The following is a 14,466-nucleotide window of genomic DNA, read 5'->3' as shown; positions in this document are numbered from 1 at the left end:
ACTTCAATTGAGTTCCAGTAAGCAGGTAAATGAAAAATGCAATGATAATTAAAATAATACCAACATAATCAAAATACAAACTTAATAAAGTAGTCAATTAGGTACTTTGTCACAATCAAAAATAATTAAAATTAAAAATGTCGATATACAATAGGGTTACCAATGCAATTTTTTTTTTAAAATTAAAAATTAAAAAATAATAATAGCACCTTTAGTCTAATTATAAAATAAATTAAAAACAGAGGCTTACATCGTAATGGCTCAAAATCGTTTTATTTTCTACCAAAATGCAATAAATCTTCCATTATCACCAAATAAGCTGCAGAAATACCTACCTATATTACGTTATAAAATGAACTGCATAAGTAGATTGTACCTAGCCTATAAGCTATCATCGACTCGCTTCAAATGCTTACGTCATTAATTCTTAACACGTATCTACCATAGCAAAATATTGCAGGAATTCATTTCAAATTCCGACACAACAATTTATAATGAGTCAACCTCAAAAAATATAAAAATACCAACCAATACTTTAGTTACACCAAAAATATATCTATTTTAAAAATAAAAGAAAATAGCCAGCAAATCTTCCAGCAACTGAGGACGATCCCTTTTCACAGCATCCCAAAGTTCGGTAGTTCTAATATTCTGGAACTGTGCGCGTTTTGCTCGGATAAATCGAAGACAATTCTCCTTCAATCTTTCAGCACCATTTTCATCCGCCTTCAGTAAATAAAGGGGAACATTAGTCACCGATAAATCCTTGATCATGGTTTCTTCGCACATCTGCTTCAATTCTTCGAGCTTATACTTTTCCGCAGCTGGTAGTAAGTGCAAAGCCCATTTTTCTAACTCTTCCGCCTTTCCCGTATAAATGTATAAGAGCATTTTATCGAAAGTATCTCGATACATATTATTGTCGATTTTAACGACGTTATTCTCATTGCTGCTTGTACTAAACATGCTTTTGAAAACCGGACTGCGAGCAGCTAAGAAGGCTCTATGAAGCGGATAATTTTTACCTCTCAGTGAAATAGTCACATCGGTGAAAAGTTCATCTTTCAGGATCCGTTCTAGATCACTAGTAAGGGTGGCGGACGAATCAGCAGCTGTATTCGAGTAGCTAGGTCGGAAATCTGAGTGGCTAGATCGGAAATCCGATGAGGCTCTACTGTATTCTCCTCTTACGCACCTGTAACTCAGCTCGCAACGAACTATCATTTTATCTCCTGGAAATTGCCGTCCGGCTAGATCATGGGCTTTTAAATCAATCATAGTACACGGGTCACTGAATGTAAAGTTGAAGTTGAAATTTTGACACTTGATTACTTCGTTCTCGTTGCAGTTCAGAATCGCAATTCTACCGCACCCGAATAGGTCGCTACAGCCTTTGTATTTCCAATCAGAGTGTAAGAGAATGGCAGCACTGACGATGTTCGGATCGTAAGCTTCCCTGCGATAAATAATACAAAATTTTGTGAATGTCATTTCCATTATTTACGTTCAATAAATTAGCATCATGTATAATGTATTGTATAGTAACGTAGATAGGTAAATTAAGTAGAATCCGTGTAATTTAAACAGTTGAAGAATTTTGACCAAATTCAGTGAAGATCTTAATTTTGAGTTAAGAATTACTCAAAAAAAAAAAAAAAAAAAAAAAAAAACTGAGCACCGGAGGTGCAGGTTGTGAAATAATAAACAATAATTTAAAAAAAAAATCATAAAAGAATTGAGTATTTTAGAACGGGAAACTTATGAAAATCAACAGGAATGGGCGCCAGGGGGAGGGGGGAGATTGCAATCCAAATTTGGAAAAAAATTTATTTGTGAAAATCATTTTAAAAAATTGAATACCTACAAAGAACTGTACCTTGCTTCAAAAAGAAAAAAAATCCCCCATCAAATAAACTGTCAAAAATTGACACAATTCAAAAAAAATGGAAAAAAGGTGACAAAATAATTGATATTGAGAGAAAATGACCAGAACAGGAAGCAGAGCAAAGATCAAGATCTAGAGAGAAAAAAATAGTCAAAAAATACTGTTGAAAAACCTCTTTGTGATCTTCGTCTTTTGATAAATCAAAATCATAAGTCCCTAAGAATAAAACTCAGGAGCAAAATTCAAAATGAACCAAAAAACAAAGTTTTGTCAAAATTTAAAAAGTTGAAAAAAGCCACGAGGATTTCAGAATAAAAATTCGATTAAAAGTAGAAATACTCCACCGAAAAAATTAAGGTAAAGAGCACTAAAAGTTGAGAAAAAACATCGCAAGAATTGAACGAAAAAAAACTCACGAAATCTAACAACGATGAAATTGCAAAAACTTCACAAAAATTTAAACAAATGAAGAAACACGAAAATTCGGGGAAAATCGTCGAAAAGTTGGAAAATAAAATCTATGAGAATTCAAAAGAATAAAACTCGAAAAAAAATCAAGAAGTCCTCAAAAAAATTCAAAATAAAACCATCAATTCTCAAAGTCCAAAAAAACTCAAAAAAATCTGTAAACGAGGAAATTCCGCAAAAATTTAAGCAGAAAAAATTACTAAAATTTGGAGCTAAATTAGGAGAAAATTTTATAAATAATCTCGAAAATTGAAGGAAAAAGGTTTCGCCGAAACTAAGAACAAAAATTAAGACAGAAAAACCAGGCATGAAACTCACTATTTTATTTTTTTTAGTGACTTTAGTGACTGAAAAATGGCAAAAAAGTGACCAAAAATTTGAAAAAAGTGACCAAAATTTTGAGAAATGTGAGCAAAGTATATATTATGTAGCGATCATCGGAGAATTATTTTAGTAACCCTCCCCGCCCTCTGCATGGACGTAGCAAATTGTTGATGTATACCCATGGGCGGATGGGGCACTTCGAAGTACCGGGATTTGGCGCCGGTGCTGATGCGACGCCAATTTTTTTGGGGCGATGATTGGGGGGGGAGGGGGTGTGTGACGAAGGAATAATATCATGTGTACTTTTTTTTGAATTTTTTCACTTTGAATATTTTAGCCAATGTTGTCATTTTAAGAGAGGTTTAAAAATTAAAAATTCCTCAACTTTTGAGGAAAAAAAACGCAAAAAGTTGCTGATTTTTTAACACGTAATCGTTGACATGCTGACTTTTTTTGAAAAAAGTCCCCGATAGTTGTAGACATGGCGGCTGACTTAAGTCAACATTTAAGTGTTAAAAAATTGAACAATTTGACGAAATTGAAATGAGTGTATTAGATCAATTTATCGAACTAAATTATAATTTGTATGCTGAATTAGGTCAACCTAAGTATGTATTCGTAAAAGGATAAACAAAATTTTAAAAAATTTACAGTTTTATGACTAAAACATAATCTACTTGCACCTACACTAAATTGAGGCAAATAACTTGAATAAAATAGACATGAAACGGTGAACATTTTGCCAGAGCGGAGCGAGGGCGAAAATTTTGGAAAATCCAAACTTGAAAGGTGTAAAAAAATGTTATTTTCGTTACTGAACATGCAAACTTTGGAGCAGATATCATCTTGGGGCCTATGTTTGAAAGAAAAACAAATTGACCCGAGCGAAGCGAGGGCGAAAGCTTTTGAAAATTTTCATTTCGAGATGCCCAAAAACGAGGTTTTTTAAATGCAAGGAGTTCATTTTTATTTTTTTAAATTTTAGAATTAGAATGATGTTTTTTTAGGAAGTTAATTTTGAAAAAAGAAAAGAGAACAAGCTCGAGCGAGGGCGAAAGCTCTTGCAAATTTGTATTTCGAGGAGAGGCATAAAAACGATGTTTTTTAAATGTGAGGATGAAGAGTTTATTTTTCGGCTTTAAAACTTAATTTTTTTAGAAATTTTCATCTTGATGTTGAAAAATAAAATGAAACAAGCCCGAGCGAAGCGAGGGCAAAAGCTTTCGAAAATTTGTGTTTCAAAAATTAAAAAATAATGTTTTTCTTTTATCAGAGCTACACTTTCGGCGCTGCTGCGGCGCCGAATCTTTTTCTTTTTTACACGACAAATCGTTTTGGCCATTTTCGCTGAAATAGTGACAAAAAGTGACTTGTACGTGAAATAGTGACAAAGTCACTTTTTAAGTGACCTTGTTTCATGCCTGAAAAACGAATAAATAAAAATTCAAAACAAAATTATGGAAATTATGAAAATAGAAAACTCTTGAAAATTCAGTTCAGCAAAAATTATCAAGAATTCAGAACAGAGAACTCATGAGAATTAAAATTAGGCATAAATTTGGAAAAGAATCGATACATTTTTGAGAAAAATCATCGAACAATTTCTAGAAAAACTAAACAGGATTCAACAGAGAAAAATAATTCGAACTTGAAAAAAAAATTGTTCAAAGAGAGAGAAAATCCGGAGGACCTTCCCCCATAACTGGAAGGGAAGAGGAAAACAGAAAGAGGGATCAACGAATGAAAGATTTCAAGATGCAGAAAAATCAACCACAAAAAATTAAAATAAAAAAAAAAACAAAATCATCAAAATCTTAAAGAAGCTTCCATCTCTTCTCAAAAAAAAAAAAAAAAAACATTAAAGGAAATCATGATATTTTTAGGAAGAAGAAAAATCATAATTCCACAAAAATGTGAGCAAAAAAATCACTCGTTTTTTTAAAAGCACAAAATTTGAAAAAAACTGTTGAAATGAAAAAAAATGTAGTCAAAATTTAGGCAAAAAAATGACCGCAATTTAGAACAAAACTATAGAATTGTGAAAATTCAAAGTTGAAAAAGTCTGCCAAAACTGGAGAAACTTTGCCAAAATTTGAAAAAAGAAAAAAAATGGAAATTCAGAGAAAATCGTCGAAAAACTTGAAAAAAGAGAACTTACAAAAATTCAAAAAAAAAACTCACCAAATCGGCGAAGAAAAAAATTCCCAAAATTCAAAAAAAAAACATCGAACCTAAATAAGGAGAAATCTCGACTATTTGAGCAATAAAATCACACAAGCTCGAGGGAAAATTTTTATGAAAAAATCACGAGAATTCCAGGTGATAAAATTGGGCAAAAATTCAGGTGAAAAACATTATCAAAATTCAGAGCAAAATCATGGAAAAATTATTTTGGAAAAAAATCACCATCAAAAAGTTCAAGATGTAGAAATCAATCGAAATACCTGTCGAAATTAGAAATGATTAAGCAAAGGACCAGAGCTCGAGAAACCACGTTTTTTTTGTTTTTTTTTCTTCGAAAATCCCCCCTCTCCACATCTTTTCTCCTGGAGCTTTTTCCGACCGAATTTGGTCAGAATCCTCCCACATATACACATTACTACCCACCTAATAAATACCATCTGCAAAACCCAAATTAAATTATCATCGTCAGCTGAAAATTCACACGATTGAAAATTGTTTAGTTGTCTGAAGCGAAACGAGATTTGTTCAATTGGCCAACGGAACGAACAGAATTTCGTGACGGGCATCAACATCAACCCACCACGTTGGCTACCAACGAATCTTCGGTTTTCTGCCATTGATGTACTCGCAATATCCGACAAAGTTCACAAATTCAACTGATCACAAGAGGGAAACTTTGAAAGAGCTACAACATTATTCAAAAATTCAAGATTAACAAAAGCATCGAATAAAAATTAGCTGGACTGAAAGCAATTACATAGTTTGAATTGACCTTCGATCGATCAAATTAGGAACATTTGCACCGACTAATATAGGAATACTTCCGCAGGCAAAGGGATTTTTAAAATCAAAATTAACGTACAGTCTACACTGCCATGCCACCCTAATCAACACACTAAAAGTTTCCAAGTGGTAAAATATCACATTTTTTCAAAAATTACCCCATTTTAAGGGCCTCTGGCTGAGCCTCCTATTAGGCTAGAGGGGTAAAAAAAAGTGGCTGGTGTCCCAATCAAACTTTCGTCCAAACACAGTTTTTTTTACACCATTTAAACAATTGACGGGGGGGGGGGGGGTTGGAGGAATGAAACCGACAGAAAATGCCTCAAATCAGCGGTTACATAATTATTTCTCATGTATTTCATGAGCTCGAAAACGAATAAAAAATACTAAAAAGATTAGTTTTCTAGATTTTTGACCCTGGCCCTGGACTTGGGATTTTTTTTTTTTAATATCAAAAACACTACGCATAGCTCGAGGTCGATATTTTGGCAAAAAAAAACACTTTAAACTTTTCTTTTGGGCTTTTAGCAAGATTACAGTGCAAAAAAAAATTCAAAAAAATCCATAGATTCGCTCCTGGTCTCTCCATACTCCACAAAAATTTCAAAATTTTCGGTCAACCTGGATCGATAAATAGGAATTTTTTACGTAAAAATACGATTTTTTCGTATGGATGGTGGAGGGAGGGGGTGTGGGAATTTTGAAGATGCAAGAGCAGGGAATGGGCGACATTTTTTCGGATCTAAATTATTTTTTGATCCCCCAAAAATATCCTGTGAAAGTGAATATTTTCAAAATCTGAGCCAAGGGCTAATTTTGTTATCACGACCGGAACATGTGGGAGGGGGGAGGGGATGAAATATACAAAAAAAAGAGTAACGTACATTAGATCTCCCCGCACCCTTCAAATCCGTGTTAAGAACATTGAAAGACACCCAAATACAAAAATTCAATTCCCCTCCCCCATTTTCCCACACAACTCTCATATTTCCCCTCCTCAAGATTTTTTGAGGGTCCATCCTCACGGAGCTGTATGCCTCAGGGCAGAGGTATATTAGGGTGGCAGTCTACCCTTTGCTCGGAATCGTACTCGGCTAAAATCTAAATCAATTAATATTATTTTATGCAAAACACTTACCCTTTGAACACGACTGATTTGATCGAGGCAGCAATCCTTGACCCAAATGACTAGAAAAATCTCAAATTCTAATTGATTTCAATTCGAATAAAAACTTTTTTTGGAAAGAAACGCACAAAATCGCAACTTCAAAGCTATCTAACTCGTGAGATACGTAATTACCTACGTAGTAGGCCTATGTCTACGTACATCAATCATACAAGCTTTGAACACGTATAAATCGCGAAACACGTAAAAAGATAACACTGCGAAACACCATTTTGATGGGGGTGAAGTTGAGCAGGGTTGCCAAATTTCAGGATCACAATGTTGCCGACAGTTTGTACAATTTCGTCGTAAAATTTCTCCGGCGACTTGAATTGATTTTTAATAGTTCAGACGATGATGAAAATTCTATCACGTTACCATGACAACGGATGCTGTCAAGTTCGACTTGACGACTTGTGAAGGTGAGGCTCGACTACTATAGGTGGGTATTTTTTTTGAGCTATATTCGCAATAATACTTATAGGCTATAGGATGACGACGGATTTAAAAAAAATTGGGATATCGAGTTCCTCTTTGTAAAATGTGCGTAGACTGTAGAAGGACAAATCGCACAAGCATATAAATGAAGTGTATACTTTCAACCCTTACTCAACGAATCCATCTCAAGGGATCAGACGAATCGACTATATGTATATCAGATTTTCGCAAATTAGATGTGAAAATTAACTCGAATTATTCACCCCGAAATCCCTACAATTTGATACGATACGATAGGTACTTGATACAGTTGATACGTACGAATCAAACCATAGTAGCTCTTGAAAAAGGGCATGAAAGAGGTGAGGGGGGAGTTTTTCTACGTGACTTTGTATTTCAGTTTCGAAAAATTTCGACGTAGATTTTCATTTTGATTTGAAGGTCACCCAGCGTAGTTCTTGATAAAATTGTTTTTTTTTCGCTCTAGCCTTTACCTAACCTGTTTTTCATAACAATTTTCTGTGCCAATTTGTTATTGTCAAATTCAAAAACTGACTACACACTACACAGGGTCAATCCATGCCAAATTTGGGGGGTGGGAGGGATTTTTTCACATGCCCGTCTATCTACATATTGGTGAAATATTGATAAAAAGTGCAAAAATATTCATTTTTTAGGAACCTGCTTTTGTTTAGAACGGTGGCGAAATGTTTTCTATATGTTTCACTGTTACAAATTATAGCACGAAAAATGGCATTTCTCGTCGATTCGTTGACGAATTGGAGGGGGAGGGTGATGTTTTTACATGTTCGCCCACACATTGGTAAAATATCTCAAAAGTGCAAAAATTTTCATTTTTTTAGGTTTCTGATGGTATTTTAGCAATAAGTGCCAAACTCGTAATTTTTTTCTCTCGAAAATGAAAAAAAATGCCAGTCTAATTTTTTGATATGTTATTCTACATAAAAAGGACTAAAACTGAGAATTTTTCAGAATTTTTACTCGCCGACATCGTGATTATATTTCGATTATAAGTTTTTAAATCGATTTTTTTTAGGTTTTTTAAAGTGGCAACACTGATTTTGACATCATTCGTCGATTACCCTCTCAAAGTACTGAAAGTACTACAATTTGAAGAAAAAAAAGTTCAAAATTCTATACCACGTACAACCGGAGCAATTTGCAACTGAAATTTTTCATTTTCGGTCATTTTGGAGAACTTTGAAGGCCCACGGCTCCGCCATAAAAAAAATCAAAAAAAAAATGTCCGGTTTGGGCCCTGAAAATGGTCATGAATTTTAATGGCAATGACCTTTCTTCCCCAGAAAAAGTTGTGTAAGGGTTAGAGCGAAAAATCACGTATTTTTTCGAAAATGCCTCCTCTTGGAGGACCTGCATCTCTCCTCCAGGGTTGTGGAAAAACGATCGAAAATCCAAAAATAACGAAACTTTACCGTAGTCTAGACCAAAATGATTACTTACGCTTCATCGATTTTAGCCTTTTACAAGTAGGAGTAGGTAAGTACTCGTTTATAGTCTGGCTAAATCGCGTAGATTAGGCTGGTGTGTGAATTTTTATGTCGCAGTACACAATGCAAACAAACTCGATGATTGGTCCATACGTTAAGACGTTTCTGCTGGAATCAGTTGATAAGAGCAATAATCCAGACGACTTAATCGATACAGGGTGTACTTATCGGGTCCAGACGTTTGATGTTGCTGTTGTTTGAAATTATTGTTGTCGTTGCTGACGCGACTGAACGTTTGATTACATAAAAAAATTATATTGTGAGGCAACTTGAAAAACATAACGCATTTTTGTGAATATGTTTACGGGTCTATTTTCGAAATGTTTACAAATAGTTGCCGGTGTATAGGTACGTTTTTTCAAAATTTAAATCCAATTTCTGGAACATAAGAGTGCCTCCCCCCTCAACCCTTTCTCACGAAAAAAGAGCGAATTCCTCAAATTTTCACCATATTATACTCAATTATGCTGAAATATGCAGCCTTTGTATTGCATTTCAGTTAGTTTAAAATTTTAGAGAAGGGAGCTAAAAAATTTTAAAAAAACTTTTTTTGGACTATCTGGGCTCATATGACGTACAAGAACACCATCCACCAAATCGGTTCAAATTTTGTACTTCATGTTAAAGTACAATTCAAAAAAGAACTTTTTTCCAAAATTATCATGTCGACTTGAGTACCCCTTGCCCAAATTTGGTGCCCCAAAAATCAAAATTGGCCCATCGACGTATTATTTCTGTACAATTTGGTGAACTTTTTTGCCTTCGTCCTTAGGGGGAGGGGAGGATTTTCAATTAGAAAATTCCGATTCGAAGGAAAATTTTTGAAATTTGCCTGAATGGCTGTATTTTGTCTCCAAACAACCCACCTCTCGAATCCAAATTTAACCATAATTTCGGGACTGGAAAATTTTCATCAATCCAAATTACGCAATACAAACGCATGCTCGTTAGAATGAAGTACATCACTTCAAGGTTGTCTCGAAAATTCGATTACATTTTCCAGATTTGTATGGAATATTTAATTGGATTAAAACCGCATGGAATTGACAGCTGCGCAGGGCACTGATGATGAATACAGCTAGTTTTAACTTCTAATTCAACATTTCGGAGTTTCGGTAGAGTAGGTAGGTAGGTAGGTATCTATAGGGAGAACTGAATTTGAATAACGACTCATGCAAAATATTGGATAGGTAGATTACATACTCTCATTTTTAGTGTGCGTAGCACACTATTGGTTTCGCTTTGAGAAATGAAATTTCATTGTAACTGAATGTTCTCTTAAGCTATCCAACCATTTTTTGTACCTATTGGACACCATTTGAGAATCATTAAGACGGAGGGTATAGATGTATTTTCATTCAATTCGGATAGGTAATTGCTGAGTAATTGCAATTTTAGTTCATTATTTTAATGCATAAATTCCTAAAAAATGGTAAAGGGGACTTATAAACCACCTGCCGCTCATTGTACCCTGCTATACCCCCAGCCATCATCACTTTATAAACAGCTGCGTTGCATTGTACCCTGTTACACCCCCAGTCTGCCAGCTGAGTATTTCAAGTGGGAGTGGCTTGGTGGGGCGTTTCCCTCCAATGTATTTGGTTACCTCTGGCAGTAAAACAAATTGGCAGTTCATTTTATGTGAAACTCTTGTGAAGTATACATCATTCTAGTTTATGGTTTGCTTCTGTTAAGAATAGTGTTACTTATATTGTTCTTGTGTTGATTTAATGGTTGCAGCTTTGCAGTTAAAATAAACAGGTAATTATTACATCATCATTATTGTTTTTATTATTATCATTTTTTTAATTTCTGTTTTTTTAGGCTAGTTCAAATTCCTAATCTGGTGTTATTATTTTTTTTTTTTTGAAATTTTTGATTTTTGTTTTTTTTTAGACTAGTTTAAGTTGAGTTTCTAATTTGGTGTTTTTTTAATTCAAATCTATTATTTTTTTTTTAATTTCAATTTTTGTTTTTTTCAGACTAGTTTAAATTGAGTTTCTAATCTGGTGCTTTTCTATTTTAAATCTATAATTTTTTTTTTGAAATTTTAATTTTTGTTTTTTTCAGGCTAGTTTAAATTAAGTTTCTAATCTAATCTGGTGTTATTATTTATTTTTTTTTTGTAATTTTTTTGTTTTTGTTTTTGTTTAGACTAGTTCAAATTGACTTTCTAATTTGGTGCTTTTTTAATTCAAATCTATTATTTTTTTTTTGTAATTTTTTTGTTTTTGTTTTTGTTTAGACTAGTTCAAATTTCTAATTTGGTGAATCTATAGGCTAATTTTTTTTTTGAAATTTTAATTTTTGTTTTTTTCAGGCTAGTTTAAATTAAGTTTCTAATCTAATCTGGTGTTATTATTTATTTTTTTTTTGTAATTTTTTTGTTTTTGTTTTTGTTTAGACTAGTTCAAATTGACTTTCTAATTTGGTGCTTTTTTAATTCAAATCTATTATTTTTTTTTTAATTTCAATTTTTGTTTTTTTCAGACTAGTTTAAATTGAGTTTCTAATCTGGTGCTTTTCTATTTTAAATCTATAATTTTTTTTTGAAATTTTAATTTTTGTTTTTTTCAGGCTAGTTTAAATTAAGTTTCTAATCTAATCTGGTGTTATTATTTATTTATTTTTTGTAATTTTTTTGTTTTTGTTTTTGTTTAGACTAGTTCAAATTGACTTTCTAATTTGGTGCTTTTTTAATTCAAATCTATTATTTTTTTTTAAATTTCAATTTTTGTTTTTTTCAGACTAGTTTAAATTGAGTTTCTAATCTGGTGCTTTTCTATTTTAAATCTATAATTTTTTTTTTGAAATTTTAATTTTTGTTTTTTTCAGGCTAGTTTAAATTAAGTTTCTAATCTAATCTGGTGTTATTATTTATTTTTTTTTTGTAATTTTTTTGTTTTTGTTTTTGTTTAGACTAGTTCAAATTGACTTTCTAATTTGGTGCTTTTTTTTAATACATAGGGACAAATGAAGCCAACAAGTAGTGGCATACCTAATTGAAGCTAATAAGTAGTGGCAATGTGGAGGCAAAATTAAAGTCAATACATAGGGACAAATGAAGCCAACAAGTAGTGGCATACCTAATTGAAGCCAATAAGTAGTGGCAATGTTGAGGCAAAATTAAAGTCAATACATAGGGACAAATGAAGCCAACAAGTAGTGGCATACCTAATTGAAGCCAATAAGTAGTGGCAATGTTGAGGCAAAATTAAAGTCAATACATAGGGACAAATGAAGCCAACAAGTAGTGGCATACCTAATTGAAGCCAATAAGTAGTGGCAATGTTGAGGCAAAATTAAAGTCAATACATAGGGACAAATGAAGCCAACAAGTAGTGGCATACCTAATTGAAGCCAATAAGTAGTGGCAATGTTGAGGCAAAATTAAAGTCAATACATAGGGATAAATGAAGCCAACAAGTAGTGGCATACCTAATTGAAGCCAATAAGTAGTGGCAATGTAGAGGCAAAATTAAAGTCAATACATAGGGACAAATGAAGCCAACAAGTAGTGGCATACCTAATTGAAGCCAATAAGTAGTGGCAATGTAGAGGCAAAATTAAAGTCAATACATAGGCACAAATTTTGTTATGGTTTTTTACGGTTTTTGAAAAAACCTATGAAATTTCGGTTTTTGTTTTCAGTTAGGATTTGAAAATGGCTAAAATTATGGATCTTGTTCGGATTTCGGTTACAGTTTTTGTTTTTTTGCGGTTATGGTTAGCACTCCTGTATGCATCGGTGAAATATTCTTTGAATTGGTAAGGTGCACCGGGGGAAGTCAGAACGTTTTTTCACAATTTCAACTTTGATCAGCTGTTACTCTCGTACTAATGAACCAATATGGCTGAAATTTGGTATGTAGTTTCCCATAAGGGTTCTTAACCTATGGTAAAAATTTCAGCGCGATTGTCGCAGTAGCTTTCGCACAATCGAATAAAATGTAACTTGTTCTGACTTACCCCACTTTGGGGTAAGTCAGAAAATCTACAAAATTAATTGGTATTATTAGGATTCGACCCTGATCGATGCGCAATATGTCAAATAACATGTTTTCGAGGTCGTAGAATCCAAATCTGGAGTTATTTTTTTTGTAGGCGTGGGGGGTGAGGCGTGGGGAGGGGGCAATTCCAAATTTTTCGTACATTATTGTGTAATATGTCGATTGATATGTTTTCAAGGTCGTAGAATCCGAATCTGCAGTTATTTTTTTTGTAGGAGTGGGGAGTGAGGCGTGGGGAGAGGGAAAATTTCGAATTTTTCCTACATTATTGTGTAATATGTCGAATAATATGTTTTCGAAATCGTAGAATCCGAATTTGGAGTAATTTTTTTGTAGGAGTGGGGGGTGAGGCGTGGGGAAAGGGAAAATTTCAAATTTCTCCTACATTATCGTGTTATACGTCGAATAATATATTTTCTAGGTCGTAGAATTCGAATCTGGATTTATTTTTTTTGTAGGAGAGGGAAGTGAGGCGTGGGGAGAGGTAATATATCAAATTTTTCCTGCACTATCGTGTAATATGTTGAATAATATGTTCTCGAGGTCGTAGAATTCGAAGCTGGAGATATTTTATTTGTAGGGGTGGGAGGTGAGTCAAGGGGAGAGAGAGTAAATTACAAATTTTGCCTATATTAATGTGTAATATGTCGATTGATATATTTTTGAGGTCGTATAATTCGAATCTGGAGTTATTTTTTCGCAGGGGTATGAGGCGAGGCAAGAGGAGAGTAGAAATTTCAAATTTTGCCTATAATATTGTGTAACATGTTGGTTGATATGTGTTCAAGGTCGCAGAATTCGAATCTTGAGCTAGTTTTTAGGGTCGAGTGCTATTCAAGTATCACCGTTTGGGGAGAGGGCCCCACCCATGCGAACCTACGACTCACCTTCCACCTTCACCATAAAAAATGACTCCTGATTCGAATTCTACGACCTCGAAAATATATTATTCGACATATAACACGATAATGTAGGAGAAATTTGAAATTTTCCCTTTCCCCACGCCTCACCCTCCACTCCTACAAAAAAATTACTCCAAACTCGGATTCTACGATTTCGAAAACATATTATTCGACATATTACACAATAATGTACAAAAAATTCGAAATTTTCCCTCTCCCCACGCCTCACCCCCCACTCCTACAAAAAAAATAACTGCAGATTCGGATTCTACGACCTCGAAAACATATCAATCGACATATTACACAATAATGTACGAAAAATTTAGAATTGCCCCCTCCCCACGCCTCACCCCCCACTCCTACAAAAAAAATAACTCCAGATTTGGATTCTACGGCCTCGAAAACATATTATTCTACGTATTACACATCGATGAAGTCGAATCCTAATTATCAATGTTCACTTTTCTGACTTACCCCATAGCACTAATTTAGGGGGTAAGTCAGAAAAAGCGATATAAATAATGAATAATTGAAAATTAACAAAAATTGAATACTTGGGGTTTTACATTATTGTTTTAGGAATACTTTCACTTATAATATCACTTTTACTGATCATTTCTTCTGAGGTAAAAAGCAGTTTGAAAAACACTGATTACAATTTGAAATCAAATTCAAAACAGCAACTAAAAATGAACCAATGAAAAGCCTGTAAAATGAAACTGGGTCGCGAAATTTTTTATGCTGTGATGAAGTAGGGGTAGTACCCTCAAGTTACCCC

At 33.6% G+C, this 14,466-nt stretch overlaps 1 protein-coding gene across 1 annotated transcript; it reads right to left on the bottom strand.

Annotated features, from left to right (window-relative positions):
* Nucleotides 1–474: 474 nt before the first annotated feature.
* LOC135837689 (speckle-type POZ protein-like B) lies at nt 475–7,141 on the bottom strand. Its single transcript, XM_065353053.1, has 3 exons — nt 6,783–7,141; nt 5,285–5,546; nt 475–1,456 (listed from the first exon to the last, which is right to left on the bottom strand). The coding sequence occupies exons 2-3, from the start codon at nt 5,476–5,478 to the stop codon at nt 562–564; spliced, it is 1,089 nt and encodes a 362-aa protein (XP_065209125.1). The 5' UTR covers nt 5,479–5,546; nt 6,783–7,141; the 3' UTR covers nt 475–561.
* Nucleotides 7,142–14,466: the final 7,325 nt, after the last annotated feature.

Source organism: Planococcus citri, chromosome 2, assembly GCF_950023065.1.
Source record: "Planococcus citri chromosome 2, ihPlaCitr1.1, whole genome shotgun sequence".
NCBI lineage: Eukaryota > Metazoa > Arthropoda > Insecta > Hemiptera > Pseudococcidae > Planococcus > Planococcus citri.
The sequence above is the reverse complement of the archived record's forward strand: the minus strand, read 5'-3'. Positions and strand labels throughout refer to the sequence as shown.

Coding starts and splice junctions, on each gene's coding strand:
- LOC135837689 (XM_065353053.1), bottom strand. CDS start 5,478: ATGGCAGAAAACCGAAGATTCGTTGGTAGCCAACGTGGTGGGTTGATG. Junction 1,457..5,284: donor TTGCAGATGGTATTTATTAG/GTGGGTAGTAAT, acceptor TATTTATCGCAG/GGAAGCTTACGATCCGAACA.